Source organism: Diadema antillarum, unplaced genomic scaffold, assembly GCF_040938485.1.
Source record: "Diadema antillarum isolate AM-2024a unplaced genomic scaffold, OU_Dant_1.0 seq00001391_RagTag, whole genome shotgun sequence".
NCBI lineage: Eukaryota > Metazoa > Echinodermata > Echinoidea > Diadematoida > Diadematidae > Diadema > Diadema antillarum.
Genome location: NW_027272146.1, coordinates 744,861 through 767,693, shown reverse-complemented (window position 1 = coordinate 767,693; position 22,833 = coordinate 744,861). Strand labels below are relative to the sequence as shown.

Genomic DNA, 22,833 nt, shown 5'->3' with positions numbered 1-22,833 from the left:
AAACAAATAATATATTTTTTAGTAACCCCCATAGTACATATCTGTAACTTATCATTATCTACTGGGATCTTCCCAAATTCTTTAAAGATTGCGAAAGTAATCCCTATTCACAAAAAAGATGATGCGTCCCAAATAAAGAATTATCGTCCAATTTCATTATTGCCCGTCATTTCCAAAATCCTTGAAAAGATTGCACATGAACGTTTGTATAAGTTTCTAGTTGATAACCACATTTTAAATCCTAACCAATTTGGTTTTCGAAAAGGTTTTTCTACAGATTTTGCAATCATTCAAACTTGTGACAAAATTATCGATTCTATTGCGAACAAACAGCACGTGATAGGAGTTTTTATGGACCTGAGCAAGGCCTTTGATACAATAGACCATGGAATTTTATTAAAAAAGCTACATAATTATGGCATAAGAGGAATAGTTCTTTCCTGGTTCCGAGATTATTTATCCCAACGTCAGCAATACGTAGCATTTCATTCAAGTACCTCGTTTAAGTCATATATTACTTGCGGTGTACCACAGGGATCCATTTTAGGACCTCTACTTTTTCTTATATATATTAACGATATTATAAATTCCTCAACCCTTCTCACCTATGTATTATTCGCGGACGATACCAGTGTCTTCTACTCTCACAACTGTTTAAACACACTAGTGGATATACTTAATTCTGAGCTTGCAAAAATTTCTACATGGTTTAAATGCAATAAATTATCACTAAATATAGATAAAACGTGTTTCATAAACTTCAATACTTCACATTTGCAACCGATAATGCCTAATAACATTATTATTGATGGTATGCCCATTATTGGAAAAAAATCAACCAAGTTCTTAGGGGTAACCCTTGACTCCAATTTAAATTGGAATAACCACATTGATAATATAACCACATTAATATCTAAAGTCATTGGAATACTTCGGAGATTAAAATATTTTGTAACGGAAAAAGTACTCACTATGTTATACAATGCATTAATCTTACCGTATATTAATTATTGTAATGTTGTCTGGGGAAACTGTAATAAAACCAAAGTAAATGTTATTTTTCTTTTACAGAAAAAGGCAATAAGAATATGTACTAACTCACATTATTTAGAACATACTGATCCATTATTCCTTAGACTAAAAGTTCTTAAAGTTGACGATATACACAAATTTCAAACAGCAATATTTATGTTCAAATACACGCAAAATCTACTCCCACTCTTCCACAACGCATTTTCCCTTAACAGGGATGTCCATGCTTACCCCACGCGCCATCGTAATGATTTCCATTTGAATAACCCTAAACTCCTATTAGCTCAAAAATCAATTCGGCATAACGGGCCTGATATTTGGAATTCACTCCCTCTCCACATAAAACAGTGCACATCTCTCTATTCCTTTAAGGCAAATACAAAGAAATATTTCTTGGCACAATATCATACGGTACAGTAATCATTAAACATGTACCTCTTATACTCAACAACAAGGCAATATTTTGGTCCACCCCCTTTTCCCTTTCTTTTACTTTGCTGCTTGACCCTTCGCCCATATTATAACATATTCAATCATTTTCTTAGAAGTGCTGACCATCAACACTTTCGCGCTTCATCACCTGCACACGCACTCACAGGCACCACTCCTGTTTACCAAGTAATTGTATAAAACTGGATTTACATGCATTTTAACATGGCCCATCCGTATTAGTGTTCAAGTACTACAATAAAAAATGGTAATTTAACTCTGGTTGTCCGTCTGTTCAAGCACGGCTTATAACGGCGGCCCTCTGCATTATATGTATATATTATATATTGTACTGTGAATCAAGTCATTATTGGCCATATAAACATTTTGTATGTTATTTAACGTTTCATTTGTCTTTATATACAAAATATGACTTACTATGTAATATGTCAATAATTTTCAGAATTGTATTTGTGTAATTGAACCTGCCTTTGTTATTTTTGTATTCTGAAAGAAAATATGAAATGCAGAAAATAAAATCTTTTCAAACAAACAAACAAACAAACAAACTTGCAATGTGTTGGAAGCGTCTGTTCGCACTTACTTCGTGTACTTTTCTAATCATTACAAAGTAGATTTATAATACTAAAATGCTGAATTAATGCACGCTTATTGCCACGATTCCTTCACGTATTGGGATAAGATAGAAGAGGGCGCTATTGATACATTCAGAGCGATATCACATTTCCCGGCACATGTTAGTATATTGTTTTCATTTCACAAGTTATATCTCTCTCTCGACTGCTGGCTTTAGAGCCCAACACTCAACCGTAACGTTGCATGTTAAAGAGATTCAGAGTATTGTGTTATACATGACCTTTCGTTTCCTGATGACATACTAATACTTGAGTATTGGTTGTGCGAGTCATAATGATCCTCACATGCATTGTAGTGTACGTGTAAGAAATTCATCCCACGTGTTACATACACGTAAGACTGGCAAGCATGCCAAACCCCACGCGCAAGTGATGTCTTCTCTTTTTCTTTTCTTTTTTTTAATCTGACAATATGATTAGTCAACAGCGAAAACTCTTCGGGCAACACTCCCTGACAACGGTTGCCCATAGCAACTCGAAATTCTCCCGGACGTTTGCCTGATGTAGCAAACGACCTGCATGTATGTACGTAAGACGTGAACTATCCGTGTGGGTGTCGACCAAGAAGCCTGGCCAGGTGGACAAACATTGCGGTTATTTGGGATGAAACATCCGAAAATCTGAATAAGCATGGTGTCTTTCTTATATCAATATTTCACTCGCATAAGTTTCTTACGCCCCTATATTTCACAGTTGAATACACTGTACTTTGAGGAGAGTGTTACTATCATCTTACCTAGGGAACGTAAACCTTTGAATTGTCTCATGAGTCGAGGTATGTTATGAAAGAGGCATTCGAGACAAGCACATAAAACAGTATAAGTTCGCAACCTTTCACCATTGGTTTGGGTGATAATGTTTCAGTACTGACTGGAGCAAAAGTTCGATGGTGCATGTATTTGAAACATACGATGCAATTATGATTACAGCTAAAGTCAACTCGATCGCTGAAGTTAACTTTTACAATTCTACGAGAGTATAAAGTGAGCTAATACTAGTAAATGATAAAAGTGAAACCAAAGAAAATATAAAACGTGAACAGAATTGTAGTTCATCAAGTTTTCACCAGAAAAAAGGTGATATCATTACAATGGCAGGATTCTAATTGACGCCATGTTTCTAGTGCCAACAACTTTCCGCTTTTCTGTTAGAAAGGGGATCTTTTTTCTTTGTAAGTTGGCTAACAACGTTATTACATGCTTCGAAAGAAACGTTACCTTGAATATCATAAATCTTGTCAAAGGAATCAATAAATATCTTCAAGTATGTAAAAGTGTGTGAAAGTGTATGCATGATTTTGTGCTGCTCTCTTTTTTAAAAAAAACCCCCAAAACTCTAGGTATGAAGAGTATACACATGAACAAATTTCTTGCACAAAAGTAGAAGAAAACAGCAAGTTTGGTAGAAAAAAAAAGAGGAAAAAGCCGAATCAGATTTACAACAAAAAAAGCAAAAAAGGAGAAAGTTACAAACGCACTGAAAATCTCAGGATTTTTGGGGATTCATGCGTTGCCCAAGCCTCCCTCCCCCCCCCCCAAAAAAAAAAGAAAAAAAAAGAAAGAAAGAACGATTCGTGCTCCTATGCTACCTAATTATGGGGAGCCTCGTACACTTATGGCTAGAAATAAATAAATGAATGATACAAAAAATAAAACATAACAGACTCAAGAAAACCAGTATTTTTTCAAGGGTTCCATGTGAAGAGGGGGAGGGGTGCCAATCATGAGCTGGTCAGCCCCTCCCCCCCCCCCCCACCTTTTATCCAAAAAAAACAAACAAACAAAAAACACGGACGCTCAGTAGGCTATAATAGTAAGCTCATGACTTGAGCTTCTAAACAAAGTAAACCGAGCTTCACTGCGCAGAATTTGCACTAATGTCATTATCTTTTTTAATAATATACCACAGTAGCTCAGACTCAACAAGGACTTTTCAAATAACACTCTCAAAATTGGACCTTGCGCATAGCTGTGACCGTGATCACGGTAACTCGTCAATCCGAAGCAGGTCGCAGAGCTCTGTAAATTCAATACGGATAGGCACGGAGGCTTATCAGAGCAGCAGCATTTCTGTTTAGCGCCATCCCTCTTTATCTTCGGCTAATGGGGAAATAAGATGAAACCACGTTCGTACACGCTTTGACTGTCAAAGGAGAGCTGGAAAATACCATGCGGTTTTTTTTTTTGTTTTTGTTTTTGTTTTTTTTGCCAGGAAAACATGATGAATAATATGATCCATCCCTGAATGAAATTGTTTAAATTCGATATGATGCGCATACATTTATCTCATATCTGCTTTAGTTGCTATAGAAAACATGCTATTCCTCAATTCGCTCAAGTCAGTGAAGTGAACACGGGTAAGATATGTCGACAATGTGATGAAGTGTAGGAGGAACTTATCAATCAGGGTAAATGTCCTTTTGAGAATCATTATAATGCCAGCACTCATTTTTTTCCCGGTCATTACTATCTTTTGGTTGATATTGGTTGACTATATGGCTGCGCTTATCTCTTTACACACCTCAAATGTGTCTTAAGTTTTTGCATTCCTCTTTACTTATTTATGTGTCTCTGGAACGGGGAAGTTCCAAATTGAGTTGATGCATGGCACATAGGATGCCCGCGAGCAGTAGCCTAATAATTATTCATTTTGATGATCGACTGCTAGGAACTTTCTTTTCACCAAAAAAAAAAAAAAAAGAAAAAAAAAGAAATATGCATATTTCCGTTGCATTTAGCGTACAACCACCAGGATTTGTTTTTTCTTTTTTGTTTTCAACTCTCTATTGGAACCTACACCTTTAGCTCTTTCTTCGCGAATAAAGTGTAGCGATTTCGATCGATCATCGCACGAGGAGTGAAGAGGTCGGTTAGCCGCCAGCACCCGCGGGGGGAAAGCCGGCTCGAAAACGGAGTATCGCTTGAGTCGCAAATAACAACGCGTGTGTTCGATTCAGATGCGATTTAGTGTAACCAAAGTAAGTCGCACCCGAAGATATTGCGCTCATCTATAGTATCTCATTCTATCGTCCTTTCCTCTCAGCGGACGGGCGTCGGGTCGTAAATTGATCGAGTTGAAAGCCCACACCTTGTTTTTCTCTTTAGAAAAAAAAAAACGGAGGCAGGTATTCTCGGGGCATTGCTTTTCAAGTAAAAGCTCTTACCCGAAAAAATGGCATTATCCTATGTAACTATACACAGCTGGAAAAAAAAGATGTATCAGGAGGCTTATAACATGTAAAATGATTTAGATATGTCACAGTCAAGAAGATTCATTTCCATGTCTATTTTTTTTTGTCATACAGTTGTCTTCGCATTTGTCATTTATCATTCATTTCATTTATTTTTATTCAAATTTGTTAGAATGGTCATTTAGCTTCCTAAAGAGTATGGTGGGAGAAAGGGAAGTATAAGACAACATTAGCCACTCGCAATAAAACTGATGATGTGCACGGGATTTTGTTTTTTGCAGATTTCTGTTCTGTTGCGTTAATTTTACCAACAACAGAAATGACTTGGCATGTAGACCATGCATGTATGTAGGCAGTGTATCTCAAACTGTCTATAACTTTCCTCTGTTTGTTGATACTCCCATAACACTCTCTTTGCTTAGTGATGCGCAATGTGGCATCCACGTTGTTGAGTGATATTACAGTACATAATCAGATGTAATGTACTGCCGAGTGGTCGTACCAAGGAAGTGTGATACCTCCTTGGCCGTAGGACCCAAGTCGTGTAGTCAGCAGCAGGAATCGAGTCAGAGGCAACTTCATTCTGACTCGTTTATCGTACAAGATAACGCCACTCCTCAATTTTCAATGCTAGATTTCGCTTAAGATTCTACGTGGAATCCCTTGGTGGATCGGGAACATGACGTCTGTTCAGACAACCAGGACTCTTTTTTTTTTCTTTGCCTACGACTCACGAAAGTCACGTGACTGAAATGCAGTTTTGCACTTTTATCTCTACACGACTGTCACGGATTCATTGGGGTGCTTAGGTAAATACTGCCAGATTATCTGGTCTATATTTGCAGCCGAGTTAACACTGCGCTGGGATACAGTGCGTCTGAAATTCTACACCGTGTTATATTGACAAAAAGGGCAACTCTCTGAGGAGAAAATAGCGAGTGCGTCATTACCTGATGGCTTCAGCGCCCCTTACGTCCGATAGAGGCGGAGTCTGCCAACTGTGTGCGCGTCCAAACCTGCTCGTGCCACAAGAGTTGGGTGATTAGTGACCTAATTTGTAGAGATTTGTTTCATTTTTTTTTTCGGTAAGCATTGCACACAAGCTGCTCCGCGCTCCTTTGGACCTTGAGAACTACCTCGTTTTGTTGGCGACAAGTGTAGAAGTGTAGCACCGTCTATGAATTTCTTTGACCTACGGCGTGCTTGTGTATGAAAACAATATAAGAAGAAAGGTGACCCAACTTTCAGCTGCTCGCGGCAGGATTTTGTATGTCTCTAACAACGTTGGTGCTGTGACAACCGCATAGGACTCATTAAGACTGTGGTTATGATTTTGGCTGCAAAATTTACAGTGTTCCTTAATCATTTTTTAAGCTGATGATCTTGAAATAGTTGCCAAAAGGTATCAGAAAAAAACGAAAATCAAGCTCAACAAAACAAAAAATAAACACACCCTAAACCAATTGTTTATGCAACAACAAACACGTGTGCGAGAGCACACATTCAAAAAAAAAAATGAGCGTGCACTTGGTTCAAGGCTATAACACATAAGCATGTAAAAACAAACAAACAAACAAACAAACACCCCCCACAAAAAAAAAACCAAAAAACCCACCAAAGCAGAATTATCTCTTCACAATTCGTATGCAGTGGGATGCGTTCCACACAAATCGATTCAAATGTCTGGGTTCGAGCAAATCATTCACAATGTTCCGCAGAACATCACCACTCTTGCCTCACTTTTTTTTTTATTCAGCTTTCACATAATATAAGGTGCCTACTTTTCTCCAGAATTATATTCCTAAGAAGACATAAAATCGAAAGCATCTACGTGCTTACACACCACGAAATACATCTTCACCACTTGAATTAATGAAGAAATGGAAAGAAAGTGAATAGAATTAAGGACAAGTTGTAGGTACCAGTAATTGTAAAATGAAAATCAATGACCAGCAGCTCTTCCCTATTTGCAAGACCGTATTGTGTTGAGACTGCAAATTACAAAGTAATTTGCCATAGCATTAAATTTTGTGTGATAATATTCCAGGGTACTGACGTTTTATACGAACCAAAATAAAGTAGTAATGTGAAATTAACGAATTATTTTCGATTTTTCCAAGTTTGCAAGAGACCGTATTGTGTTGAGACTGTAATACCAAGTAATTTGCTTTAGCATTTGTGTAATGATAGTCCAGGGTACTCAAGTTTGATACGAACCAAAATAGAATAGTAATATTGAATTAACGAATTAATCTGATTTTTCCCAATTTGCGAGACCGTATTGCGTTGAGACTGTAATACCCAGTAATTTGCCCTAGCATTTGTGTAATAATATTCCAGGGTATGCTCACATTTGATATGAAGCAAAATCGAATAAAAATGTGAAATTTACGAATTATTTTCGATTCTTAGAACCTCGATATTTCAAGCGTTTTATCTGTCATCGCAATAATGATGACAGGAAAAAGATAAAACGAAGAAAGCCGAAGATCAAGTGGTTTCAAAAGAGCCCCAAGGATGATGTCGATCTCTTTCAATTTGACAAAAGAAGAAAGGAAAAGCACTAGAAAGCATAATGTTAATCCCATGCAATCTCGTTCCAGATATGTTAACTGTTGCCTCCGGTAATAACATGAGCTCGGATTCCAGGAAAATATTCATATATTATAAACGCGTGGAAACCGGAGTTTGAGTGCGGCGCCCCAAATCTACGCCTGACGGAAAATGAGAAGGAACGTCATTAATCACATTGGATCTAGAAAAGGATTAAAGAAAATAAAAAAAAAAATCGCAAGCAAGCACATCGACAATTGAGGTTGTGTTTGTAGTCGTTGATGAACAGACGCAAATTTGGCGACGATATCTAATTGTTGCAGCTTGTTCTCAACCACCTCTTTAATCACCAACACCGTGAAATACTTTGACGCAATTCGTTTCTCGTCATGACAATGCCGCTCATTCTGCACCGTCATTTCATTCTACTCGAGTGTATGAGAAATGAAAAAAAAGTATCTGTGCCGTTAATACCATTTTCATTTGTGCATTGATTTAACGTCGGATGAGACAAGTTGTGCCTTTGTTGATAAGACCACGGAATTTCTGGCTTGAGATACCTGCATTGAGTAAAAACCCTTCTATTTAGGTTAATGCATCCGGTACAAAATGCAACATTTTTATAGGGGTACTATAAGACCTGATATCCCCGCGGGAATTATGATTTCCCCATGAGATTATATTTTCCCGACACGCGTAGCGCTGAGAGAAAATATCATTGTCTCTAGGGGAAGATGTAACTCCCTAAAGACTTTACAGTGTCACCATTACAAGAATTTAAGGCAATATTTGTCATATCTATATGGTCTGCATAAATACACATCATTTCATTCTAACCCCGTTGGCAACCAGTCAAATTCTGGAATTTTATCACACAAAGTGACGTCACTAATCGCAATATGGCGATATCAATCCTTACTGCATAGTCAAGTGTGACTGCATTCTGACCAATCACAAACAAGTATTCATGTAGACCATTTTACTATAGTGCGCCTATAACATTAATTTTCCGGGAATGCATTCATGGTAATTGTGCCTGACCGTGCGTTATATCGAAACCGGTGAATTCCACGGGTTATAAATTTATCCACTTGTCTCGTATATTCATAGAATAAACATTATACATAGTTAATGTGCGATAATATAGACAGCTGACATAATGATGAGACGTCAAATACTCAGTGGATATGCATAGCCATGGTGTTACAGTATCCAATGTCTCTCGGGTCCTTGTCTGCAGAGACATCGTTTATGATCTCAAGAAGTATAAGTAGCCAAGGGCTAATGAAAGAATCGATAGAGGATGAAGGGACTAAAATGAATAGGGCACGTATAGGGGGAAGAATGAGATGCCTCGAAAGCGCATCGGTCGGAGTCAAAAACCTCTGGCAAGGGAGTGCATCATTCAACACACGTAAGTGCAGCCGGGGGGGGGGGGGGGGAGAAAGATGGTCTTAGGGAAAAGGAAGGTGAAGGGTTGGCTAAGCAAGAAAATCCAGTTCAATCAGACAAGCAATAACGTTGCACAGCGGGTATGTGGGCCGAACAATTGACCCGCTTCTGGCAGGAAAAGGGCCCTCAATTTACCTACGCCCTGGGAGGAATCTACGAGACCGGGCGACAAAGAAAATACGAGGGTGTCTCACATGTGCGTGTCCAATGGCCCACCACCTATGCAATCAAGGCATTATGGAAAGTAGGACGCTGACATTTGCCCCGAAGTCACGTGTTTTACAACCCCCCTGAGTCATGTGTTTAGCAAGCAGAAGTTACATGGGTTGTGCTATTGATCTGACATTTTGAGACGTTGTAATTGTTCATGATTGTATAGTCACGGGTTCTCTGCCTCCCTCCCCCCCCCCCCCCCCATATCCCCTTTGATATCAGTGAGTTGATGTCGGATCAAACACAACAGGATCGAACATAATTTATCGTTAAAACATTGGAACTCCGCCTCCAAAGCTCTTAATGAGAAGGGATCGATCTTCATTTTAAAATCTGCTGCAAGTTCATGCTCCCTGACGATCAGGCCTGCATGAGAAAATCCCCTGTGCATGCAAAGTAACAGCCAACTTGTCCCACATATACTGGGATGAAGATCAAATAGTGAAGCTGCTCTTTGTCGATTATTCATTTCCTTTATCATTCTTCTGATTATCATAATTCTGTGATAATTATTGATATCATTATCATCATCACGATTATCATCATCATTATCATCATCATCATCGTCATCATCATCATCATCAACAACAACAACACTATCCGATCTATTAGGGTAGGCACTCCTTGTCTCTAGAACTCTCGAGTAACGACGGGTCAGTGCTATCCTTCCTCTGAGACATTTCTGTGGGAAAATGCACTTTGCTAGTTGTTCAAGTTGTCTAATGATTATTATCCATGCTCTCGTAGCACTGATATTAATCCTTGCCAACCAGTTTAGAACAGATTTATGTGTGGGGTGCCTATATTACTACTACCACAATCAACACCATCAGTATCCTTTAGATCACCACTGTGGCACGCCATTCACGTCCGTATTAGCCAAGATAACTGAAATCTAGTCATCCTATTATTGGAAAATTCGAACACTGATTGTCACTGTTAGCCGCTGATCATCGTCAGACGCTCTGGGTAATATGTTGTACTTCGGAGCGTTGTTTACATCACCCAGGCGTCATGATGCTCGTAAGAATACCTTGGCAAATTTTGTACGAGCTGTTCTAGCATTCAAACAATGACTGTATAAAGAGCATTAGCATAAAGAGCTGTGTTGTATAACTAATCAAGTTTGTTATTCTCTGTGTTCTTTTTCTGAAGGCAAGGCGGCTTGTGGAAGCAATATGTCGTCGCATGGAGAAGCAGAGATCTCGATCAGGTCTCGGAGTGCTGAAATCGGCAACGCGGGGACGAAGGGCGAGTCTGCAACCGGGCGAGGAAACCGGCCCTTGGACGGCCACCGCCAATAGGCGTCTTAGCGCCCTCACTAAGGAAGGCCCTCCTCACGGCCTGGACCACTATCCGCTGGGATCGCCACCCTTTGTCTCTCCTCTTGGACTTGCACAGGCCAAGCCGGCGGGTAGGTTCGGCATCCCGAACAACAAGCTCCCGAGCAAGTTTCGCAAGTTCTCCCTGCCCAAGCTAAAGAGCATTCCTTGCATCGCGGCCCTCACCATCAACATGTCGCTGCTAGTCGGGGAAGTCGAGAGTCTACCAGGCAGCATCCAGGCCGACGCAGAACTCCTGAGACTGGCCATTCAGAGGAACAACGTCGAGAGTGTTGCTGGGGTCCTCGACCGTCACTACGAACTGTTCAACGTCGGGCCGGAAGCTGCCACAGCACCTTCCACTCCGCAGCCGCACAGGCGAAGTCGCAGCGACAGTCTGCAAGTCGAAGTGCTCCTGCAGCAGAGCACCGCACTGATCAACAAGATTCAGGACTCTAAATCCCCTCCTGAAGAGGAGGAGGAAGAGAAAACCGAGGTGGATGAGGAGATTCCGACTGTTTTCAAGAACGCTCTTCATTTGGCCATCGCGCATGGATCTCTTGATGTTGTGCAATTGCTCTTAAAGCGGGGCGTTGATCCTTGTTTAGCCGGAAAATGCAGGTATCCTAAATATATCAGCAGCACGCAGGACGGACACGCATCACCCTCAGGCAAAACAAACGGCAAGAATGGCATTCAGACCATAGACATTGAGGACACGTGGTTGGAGCGTCCGAGTTTGTTCTTCGCCGTGCACAACGCAAGCGCTGTCATCGTGCGAATGCTGCTTCGCTACGGCGCCCTACCCGACCAAGTGGACATGGATCGCGCCACTCCACTCCATGTTGCCGCACGCGGTTTTCACCAGCGATGGGAGTGTGCCCAGGTCCTTCTCGTGCACGGAGCCAGCATCCTCAGTCCCGATCAGGATGGTATCAGACCTGTCGATCTGGCTCCCCGTCTGCGGAAGCTTCAGCGGAGGATCCTCCTGGATCATCTTGACGTGCTCTCTCCTGATAATTCGCACCTGCACTGCGAGGATGGCCCTCGGGTTCGGATAAGACCGCTGCGCGACAGCCGGAAGCACTCATCGGGTCTAATGGCTTTACCGAGATTCGTGGCCCGTGTGGCGAGGTCGCGGTCACCAAACACAAATGACAAAGACCGGCGAGCTACGGTGTGCACGACCGGCGACGTCGATGGCGACGAGGAGTCGCGGGCAAGATCGAGGGCTGGAAGGAAGATGAGCTTCTGGGGCTGGCCGAAGAGAAGGCGCAAGTCTCGCGAGGATTCCAAGCACGGAGACAGTGACTGTGAACAGGGAGATACCCCTGCACCAGGAGGAGGAGGGGGAAGTGGTGGAGGGAGTGGAACCAGCGGGGGTAACGTGGTTAGTGGAAGTGGTTCTGGTGGTATGGTGCCTGGAGGTTCACCAGTGGCAATGGTAGTCAAGGACCACGGACCGATTCCAGTCGACTCGGATACGCCCACCAAGAACCCAACCAGGCGTACGGGAAAAACAATGCTGGTGTCTGCTAATATCGGTAAGCCTCAGCCAACATTCAAATATCCACACTGCATTAGACTTTAATTCTGTACACCACAACGGGAACCTTATTGGTTAATGTGATGTTTGCATGTCCACGTCTATACCGAAGTTACGCATTTTATATTGCTTCTTGGACAGAGGATTAATGTTGTTAATCTTCCCATAAAGCAAATCGGTGAGGAAATATTTTATTTTATTTTATTTCATTAAAAGTTTAAATTTTTTCATATAAAATGAAAATAGATGGGTTTTTTCTTTACACGTTGCAATCATCGGTTCGCCCGTTTGCTGGAATAATCGGACTTGATACCCCGTCTTGGCCATCATGCACTTTTTACAGAGAGATATCTACAAAATTTGCTTTCACCAAAAGAACGAGAGAATCTGTATCGGACGCTTTTGTTTCACACGCACAACTTCAAGGTGGCAACAGAAACTAGTGAAACTCGTCATCACTTGCATTGAATTATCAAGTACGTATATCTGTAGGATTTATTGCACCTATATAGATCGAAATCCCCTCCTAAATTGCATAATTTTATAGCCTTGATGGTTAATCAATGCATTTAGTACAGCTGAAATGCTCCTCGGATAAGATAAGGTTGAATATCTCACTGTGACGTCAGATCCCTCCCAAGCCGAGGGCGACTATACGCGCTTCTGTCTTAGAGCTTTTTTAGTGATGTCATGAGAAATCTACCATATACTTTGACTTAGATTATGGGATACGAAGGCCTGTTTTTTTTTTTTTTCAATTGTGGCATAATTATCTCGTTTTATTACGTACTGCACTCTCTTAGTGGAAGGCTACTAAGATTCTATTATATTCTTTGTCGTAAAATTTGCTCACAAAGTAGGCCTACAGAATTGTGTATTAATTTTGTCAATGGGCGCCGTTATTGTACCCTTGTTAAACCGCAGGCGCCTTTCATAAACATGCATATCTGAACAGCCCTTCGAAGAGCAATCATTCATGATCTTTATTACGTCATCTAAGCTTGGAAAGTGAGATCGGTCAGATACAGAGACACGTTATGACTATGGCAAAGGGTTACAAATTGTTGCGTGTCAGTGAAGCAACACGGGTATTATACGCGGCGTATACATAGTATGCGCAGTGAATAATAAGTGTCCTCTATTGTATTGGTTGGCAAGTTAAGACACTCATTCATTACATTCACATCGTGTGTTTTTTTTTTCTGCCGCACGCCATCAAACTTAGAATCATGAGTAGAGTTATTGACATTCATCCAGTACCGTCGAACCTCTCTCTCTCCTTCCCTTGATATCTTTTCTCGCTCACCTGTACTTTCTCTCCCCTCTCCCTCTCTCCAAATCTATGTTTCTCCAACTTCTTTTCTCTTTCAGCCCTCACACACACACACACACACACACACACACACACACACACCCAATGCCTCTCTCTCTCTCTCTCTCTCGCATCTGTATTCTCTCCCTGTCCCTCTCTCTATCAGTATTTGAACTGAACTGAACTGAAGTGAAGTATATCTATCTTATTTAACTATTTATCTTTTTGCTCCTTCATCACGATCTCTTATAAATAAAATATGGTTATACTCTCTGCAACAGTGATGGCACAGAATTCACTGGAAAACAGATAAGTGCTATACATTATCACAAAAGCGTTTTTTTTTTTAACTTTTTTTTTTCGTCCTGAGCCAATATCGTTACTTCACAAGGGGGTTCTGCAAGGGCGTAACTCAAAACGGTAAGAGCTCACCCTTAGTGCCGTTATGTTTAATCTTCGAGAGTGGGGACGGAGAAGGGGGCTCGGAAAGAGGGAGAGATGAAAGAGAAAAGTGAGAAATCGAGAGAGAGAGAGAGAGGCATATATAGAGAGAGATAGGGAGGGAGAGAGAGGCATATACAGTATATAGAGAGAGATAGGGAGAGAGAGAGAGGCATATACAGTATATAGAGAGAGATAGGGAGAGAGAGAGAGGCATATACAGTATATAGAGAGAGATAGGGAGAGAGAGAGAGGCATATACAGTATATGGAGAGAGATAGGGGTGAGAGAGAGAGAGGGAGAGAGATTGAAAGAAAGCAAGGTGGACAGACAGGGAGAGAGAAGGCAAGATACCATATGCATACTTTTTTTTTCATTCTGCATATGGTTGGGCTTTATATCAAATTTCACCTTCAGCGCACGTCTTCCATTAATCCCACGTCGCGTAATAACGAATGACGTTCGGCAGACTTCCCCAAATGTAGCGGTATCTTTTTATCGTTGCCTCGAAAATATCACGACCTTTTGGCTGGTCGCTTTACTCGCAGTCAACGGAACCAATTTTTTTTTTCTCCATTTTTCATTTTGTTCTCTTACTCATCTGGCCAACGAGCAAAGGAAAAAGATAAATGACTAAAATATGATAACAGCCAAAGTGTTGGTTTTCCGGTCTTGTTTTTCGGGGGGGGGGGGTCATTTCAAAATGTAAGCCAACCTGCTCCATATATTGACAAAAGCTTTGAGAAAGAGAAAAGGCACGCTTCATCTTGAATCGGCGATAAATGAAAGAGTGATACAGTGATCGCACCGATACAAAGGCACGGGTTTCTAAAAATTGGATCTGCCTGTTGTTAGGTTACGGGTGAACCAGTTAGATGGTCTCAGGTGGTCCCGTCGCGCACGTGCACACGTCGTTTCGACGCCAGACGATGTTCTCGCGAGCTGGCGAGCGTTTGAAGGGAACATCGCCGCGATTTGGGGGAAATATGAAATAATAATTGGCGCCATATCACACTTAGTAGCTATTCGTCACGCGACGATGGCGTTTACATGTGCTTTGATTTAACCACTTGGATTATACGCGCCGTAGCAGACTAGAAATGGTAAGATCGCATCCTAAGTTGTTTTAGGTTGTGTCCGGCTGGTATACGTATAAATCGAAGTGTTTCTTTTTTATTACGTGGTTGCGTGTGTGGGTGCGTTTATGTGTGTGCGTTTTCATGAGTGTGTGTTTGTATGTGCGTGTGTATGCATGTATGTGTGTGTTGTGTTTGTTGTATATACTTAGGTACAGTAAGTGCTTGAGTAGGTATGTGTGGGCATGGTACAGTTTGTAGTTGTGCAACTCCGTAATTCTGTGTGGTGCTTTTTGATCATGTTTATGCACTGCATGCGGCCTAGTATCATGTGTGCATAAGATTTTGAAGTCAAACTTGCTTTTAATCATGACAGACTAAGTCTGTTTTATAGTTTTTTGGTTTTATTTTAAGCGAAATGATATTTGTAGGTTTTTCGAGTCCAATTTGTTTGTTATATTGCACGTGCATATAGGCTACACTAAAATATCGCCTCTCAATTTGGGATTGACATAAAAATCTATCAATAAAAAGAGTAACATACTGTGAATGCAACTTACTAACACCTGAAAAGCCTTGAGACTATCAAATCACCATTACAAAATTGCAGGCACGATTACACCTTCTTGTGTGTGTGTTTTTTTTTAAATTGAAGTATGAAGTTCATTTGTCTATGTATATCTATTTAACTATATTCATTAACTCCTTCATAAATCTACTTATTTATTTATTCATTCACTTATCAATTCATTTATCTATCTATCTACTACCTGAGATAAAAGCGAGATAGAACTGAGTGTGTACAATATGATTTGATATAGAATTACCCCACTGCAGGCCATCGATTGAACTACAGTAAAACAAGACACAAAAAGGTCAGATTTAAACGAAAACAGATTTGATGATTTGGGAAAGAAAATCCGATGTCGCAGCAAAGTTCGAGGAATTTTCTTCACAAAAATTCAGACCGAAATCAGGTGAAGATAGAGAACATGACTATAGAAAATGAGCATTCAAACACAATCATTAAGTACATCTATAAGAACAGAGCACATTTACATTATCCATGATCATAGCTATACAAATATACTATCACGTTTATACACAAATACACATGTTGAATATACACACGTATATACACACATACACAGGCATAAATCCTTTATAGATATACATAAAGTCAATAAAATCCTGGCAGGTAGCAACGAACAAAGATTTTAAAAGGCAGCTTAAGTAAAAGATATAAGCAGGATAAATACAAGAGATGTGCAGCTGAAATGGTTTCAAGGCAGCAAGCAGAAAACACTAATGTAATTAAAAGACAGTTACGGATGAAAACCAGTAGCGAAACGAGCAGGGAGGAATGTAGATATAATTACATGTGCGGTTGACCTCTTCGATGACACTTTGTATATAGAATAAAGTAAAACCAGCACTGACCAACAGGATGCTCTCTTTTGGAGACCATTTAGACTCAATTATAACATACCGTGTAATTCTAAAACAATGATAAAGTTATGAGAATACATTGACACGTTTAAAACCAAGGACAAACGCCAAATCATACACATTCAGAAAGCAACGCAGACATACCTTAAATACATAGAAAATTAAACAGTGGTACAAATACAATCAGCAAAATAGATCCAAAATCCTGATTTGGATCCAAGAATTGAGGAAACTGAGCGTTACCTCGTATAGCGTTACCTCGATCATTATGAAGTGGTAATGTTCTTCACTTCAGTAATTACAATAAATTCGGTCAATCCCTCTAAAGTCAGAAAGGGAAAATAACTCTCCCAGTATAATGGAGCGAAATGCAAACAAACAAAACGATCCGGATATTCCGGTTTCGGTCAACGATTAGCGCAAAGTGTTGCGAGGCGCCGCATATCGCCGACCTCTTTCTTCGTCGAGAGGTGGACGAGTTCTGCAAAATACTTCAGATGCAAATTACTTGAAATTCTCAGAAAGCAAAAACAAAAGCAAAAATAAAGGCATCAAGCGTCAAGTGGATGCGGTTATAAGAATCTGCAAACCTTAGCGTTTTACGAAGGTATAGTGGTGTATGGATATTAGTCTCATCAATATTGCCTGGTGCCAGATTTTCCCTTTTGAAGAGCGTACGCTATTAATCCAACCTCGCTTTGTGTGTTTGTTTGTTTGTGTGTGTGTGTGTGTGTGTGTGTGTGTGTACGTATGTGCTTGTATTTGTCTCCTCGATGTTTATCAGCTACGAAAGTGTGAAGTGAGTGTATAGCGGAATCTTTTATTCTTTGAACAGCTCCTCTCCGAAGTTGTCATCGGCTATCGATTAAAAAAAACAACAACAAATAAAGCTGTAAAAAAACTTCGATGAAACTCCAGGGAGCACGTTACACATGGTATTGGTATATTTTATGGAGTCAAGCTATACCCTTCGCGCAATATTTCCCCTCCTTTCTTCTCTCTCAGCGCGAGTGACACCGCATCAGTGTGAACATTTTAAAGGTGCCGAGCACCCACCTATTCATTTGAAGCCGGTAATAACTATTGTGGACGTTTTGCACCAATCGGTAAAAAGTGTCATAGAAACCCAGTTGCTATCTTGATAGATTGCAGCTCTGCGCGCTGCAGTTTTCGCCGTATTGTCTCAATGTTCAGTCAGTCATGCACGCAATTCCTCACGTCAAAACGTATCAAGACGCAAGAGGAGGGCTGGGATTTCAAATTACAAAAAGACAATTTTCAAATTGTGTTGAATGCGATAGCATCCGTGTAGTTGGTGGTAGGATGCATGTGAGAATACAAGTAATCGGCTGCGAGAAAACTTCCTCTGTTTCATGCAGACCCGATTATACGGACAGTCAAAAATTCTTGTTGATGTTTGTTGTTGGCTGAAACTTCCACCATTGTAGGGATATTCGTCTAATATGAGGTGTCACTGCCTTGCGATCGAACACTCGCAGCTCGGGTTCGGGCGCTGGTTCGAATCCCTTTGGGTCTTACCAGTAATATTTAGTTTTATCATGTCGTCCCTTCTAACACAGACAAAAAACTGTCCCTCGGACATGAATTGGAGGTCCCGTGTGTGACAGAGTCCCTACCTACGCACGTAAAAGATCCCGCTTCTTTCATTCATCTCAAATAGCATGGTACAAAACCCGGTGAAGTGGTCTGCCTCAAGTACGTTCAACTGGACACCATGAAAGACTAGCTAGAACAGCTAGATCTGGGCCTTCCATCCATCCTGTCAGATGGAATATGAAAACAATGATAAGCAAGCAATAATTCTTATGTATTCATCAATCGGATTGACAAAACGCAATAATTGAAACAGACTATATTATGAGAGCTATTAAGACACGCTCATTCTACACATACCCCATTTCCTCCGTTCTTCCCGTTCCATATTCTGTGATTACTTATACAATCGCCATGGATGATTAAATATTACACCAATTACTTCAATAATATCAGTTCGCAGAGGTTGTGAACTCATAGATGACGGGGTTGGGGGAAGGGGGAATTTCCCCTCTTTTGTTTACTCTAGAGCTCAGGCGTCTTCAGAGAGCTTTCTCCGATATGACTTATTGAGACGCAAATGGATGTTTCAATAAATCCGCTTTATTCTTTACGACCCTCAATTTATGACCGTTGGCACTTTGCACAGAGCTTTGTTGTTGTTGCCGCTTATATATATATATATATATATATATATATATATATATATATATATATATATATATCTTTTTAAGAGTAGCGACCTTTTCACCCAGCAGCATTGGGAAAATAGCGGACAATGTTTCTCATTGTTTTACCTATATGAGGACGAATGGAATATGGCACCAGACTGTATTTCCCGCATTTTGTGAGACCAATCAGAGCTGGGGGGGGGGGGGGGGGGGGGGGAAGGGCAGGTAGTGATTTCATCTTTTAATATGCAGATCCATGGATGCAGATGAATTCTCTAAAGTGTCATCTCATTGGTTGATTTTCGATGAAAATATAATTCGTAATTCAGAGTTGTGGTCTCCCCACCACTTGTGCTTTCTTCTTTTTCTTTCATAACTGCTGCAGTGGTAATAGCTGGTCTTGTTCGTAGTAAATTTTGTGATGACGTCATCACGGGATACGGCGAAAAATACGGGATTTAGTTAGGCCATGGCCACAAATATCAACAACAATGCAAAATGTGAAATACAACATGAGAGCAATGACCTCATTCACGAAATACGGAAAATGATTATTCAGTGCATGGTCTGCGGTCTGTACTTTTTGAAGGAGTAAACAGGTAATACGAGATGTTTTAATCAAAAACGTGATTGACCAACGAGATTACAAAATTCATGATCACGATAAGATAGACACAAACACACGAATGGATGAAAACACACGAACAGCTACTCATTATGTCAAGTCATATTATTATTAACCGTGTTGTGCTCTGCCTGCCAACTTCCGTCCATTACCTATGCTAATGAAGTGGGGCATCGGCGCAGCGCAACTTGATTAAACTGATCATAGAAGTTTTGTCGTGTTAAGTTTGAAGTCCATGTATTCTAACTCGATGACAAGCGATGGGTTAGACAATTAGGGAAATTGTGGATGTGACAGAAAGAAGCAAGGATCAAGTAAAGGAGGACAGGAACAAAGAGCAAAAACTTGTTGTAAATGCACAGTTTTCTATCAAAAAAAAACCTGGTGTAACAAACGAGGGAAATTGAACTCTTGTTGAAGAAAAGGTGGCAGCCGCAGCTCAGCCTTTTACTGACAACTCTCGTCAGAAGAAGCCATTTTGACAGAGAAAGGGAGACGGGATGACTCGAAGGAGATAGACAAAAAGAGAGACAGAGTGGGGTAGTCAAACAAACAAACAGACAGACAGACAGACAGACAGACAGACAGACAGACAGACAGACGAACAGACAGATAAAAGGAGAAGGAGACTGTCAGAGACTAACAGGAATTTTCACACCTCCTCACTCATTTCCAAGTCCCCACGTTCACTCATGGGGGGACGCATTATATTCATTATCTATTCGTTACCGCCATTTCCATCTCCAGCGGCTTCCGGCTGCAGGGTGAACGAAACGCATGACTTACCATCAGCGATCCACTGTCGTTTACTGTCCGCGAGTTGTAAGTTCCCTGTCATGTCTGCTATAGCTATCTTATTGTCTTCCTCCCCCTCTCGTTCTTCTTCTTCTTCTTCTTCTTCTTCTTCTTCTTCTCGTATATCATGGCGCTTGTACGAAAGTACAACGAGGAAATAAAGAGGACATAACACGGGAGAGCCGGAGATGAGGCTGGGGTTGAAGAAAAAAAAAAGATATAAGTTAGGGCGTCCAGATCATACTGATGTTTCGCGATATTCGTATTTTATAGTCAATTATATATATTTTGTATATATTATATTACATTAAATCATATCATGGCAAACATATATATGTATATACAGTATATATATATATATATATATATATATATATATATATATATATACATACATATATATATATACATATATATATATACATACATTTATATGTATATTTCTTTTTTAACAGGGGAATTTCGGACCCGTTAAAATTCACTATGGAAAACGACCACAATTTTTAAAGCGCAGCTGTGGAAATTTGATCATAATTGGGGAAGAATTGGGGAAGTTACGAAATCGTGAATTTTCACGAGTATTTGAAGAGCTTCCTTCCAAAAGGCGCTAAATCCATCTTTTTTTTTGGGCAATGGATTTAGCGCCTTTTGGAAGCAAGCTCTTCATTTGCAAAACAGTTCTTGAACAGATATCATGAATATGAACATGAGTGAGTAGATGATGTCGTTACCTCACTGTTTTTACTTTGATCGTGTGCAAAAATACCAACGAAAATCATTTGTGTGTGTGTGGGGGGGGGGGGAGGGACTGTTTATGATAGTGTAAAACATGGTGTTATTCACGAAAGCAAGAAAATATCAATCAGAGGGGTGAAGGTTGAGATGTGTGTTTTTTATTCTTGTCTGATTAACTTCACAATTATGATCAGTATTAGGATATGAGACTGGGGTATATTGAGTTAAACAAGACAATAACAAAAAAAAATGAAATATTGAGGCGATGACATCATCAACTCACTCAGTTGCATATTCATATTGATTGTTGAAGAAACGCTATGTGAAAATCAACAAAATTTGATCACAATAAACCGTTTTGTATATAGTTGTGCAATCTGCCAGTGTGTAGATAAAGGTCATTTTGCAGACGTGCACGCATGAATGGGTTTTAGAAAGTCCATTCACGTCGTTACAGCCATTAGAAACAGCATACTATCACCGGAGGACACTTGATGTCTGAGGAACAATTATCTTGCCATTTTGAACTCAAATAACCCATGTATCTCTTTTCGTATATGCGTGTGTGTTTAATTGGCGTTACCATCATTGGTCTTGTGGCATTGTTCTCTTTTCTTTATTTAAATTAAACTTTCCACTTTTGTCCATTTTTTTTCCATTTACTTCCCTTCATTACCTGAGGTTGAAATAGAAAGTTTTGAAGAGCGTATTTTCGATTCTCTTCCCTTCTACTGTAATTGTCTCCTCAGAACATCTTGCAGACTGTAGAGATATTACAAAACGCAAAGAATACAAAAGAGATAAAAAAAGGAAATCAGGCATGTCAGGAGATAAACTTGTATTGAAGAACAAAGACAAAAGTCCTCCAGTCAGGATATTAATATCATCCACCATGTCCATGTTATAGCTATAACAACATGAAGTCAAATGTGAAGTCAAGGCCCTCAAGTGGTATAAATGCAAAGTGCGGTGCAATCCACTTGGAGGTCCTAAACGTTGTTTTGATATAAAACTATAACATTGAAATATCACAAGGGTTTTCTCTAAGATTTTTTTTTCTCTCAATTCTTCCTGGTACATATAATCCAATTTTATTAGTACATAGCGCATCTTTAAAGCAAAATTTCTTAAAGGTATGGGTACGTAATACAAAATCTAATCATACAATTGAAATATGCAAAATATATATCAAGAAAAATCGGGAAATCAAGAAAGTGCTGATGTTGTGTTGTGGGACTATCGGACTTGTTCAGCCGACGTCCTATACGACAATCTATTTAAGTGTTCGATGATTAACCGCCACCAGACAGGATAACTTGTTGCTATAGGTTCTGGGACTTTTCTGGCATTGGTATCACTGTTGATGAACAATGGTGCGAGGCTCTGGACCTTGTTGTCTAAAAGACTCATCAGAATGCTGAAATTTTGCATATTCGGGATCAGATGAAACCCTGATTGTCACTCTAAGACGAACTTGTAAAGTGGGACAATTCGTCTTTCATCTGAAAGTTTATACACTGGAACCAAAAAAACAAAAGTATGCTTGAAAAGCATGAACAATTCTTACATTCTCTAAAAAACGTGTAGGTAAATGACATTGATCAACTCTGGATAGAACATAGCAACGTAAATAAGAGAAGACTATTCTTTTGTGTATAGGAATAGTCAGACATTGTCCGCAGTAGACTGCACATTAAAGGGACATTCCAGACGATTTTCATAATTTCACATCATGTAGTACGTAAATCGACAACTCCATGTACAGATTTGTGGAATTCATTG

The 22,833-nt window shown here is 40.0% G+C and overlaps 1 protein-coding gene across 1 annotated transcript in view; it reads left to right on the top strand.

Annotated features, from left to right (window-relative positions):
- The first annotated feature begins 10,713 nt into the window (after positions 1–10,713).
- The window catches only part of LOC139708945 (uncharacterized), a 206,720-nt gene continuing 194,600 nt past the window's right edge, over positions 10,714–22,833 (top strand). Inside the window, exons 1-2 of the mRNA XM_071620914.1 lie at positions 10,714–12,214; positions 12,296–12,391. Coding sequence (XP_071477015.1) covers positions 10,714–12,214; positions 12,296–12,391 — 1,597 coding nt within the window. The remainder of the gene's footprint in view (positions 12,215–12,295; positions 12,392–22,833) is intronic.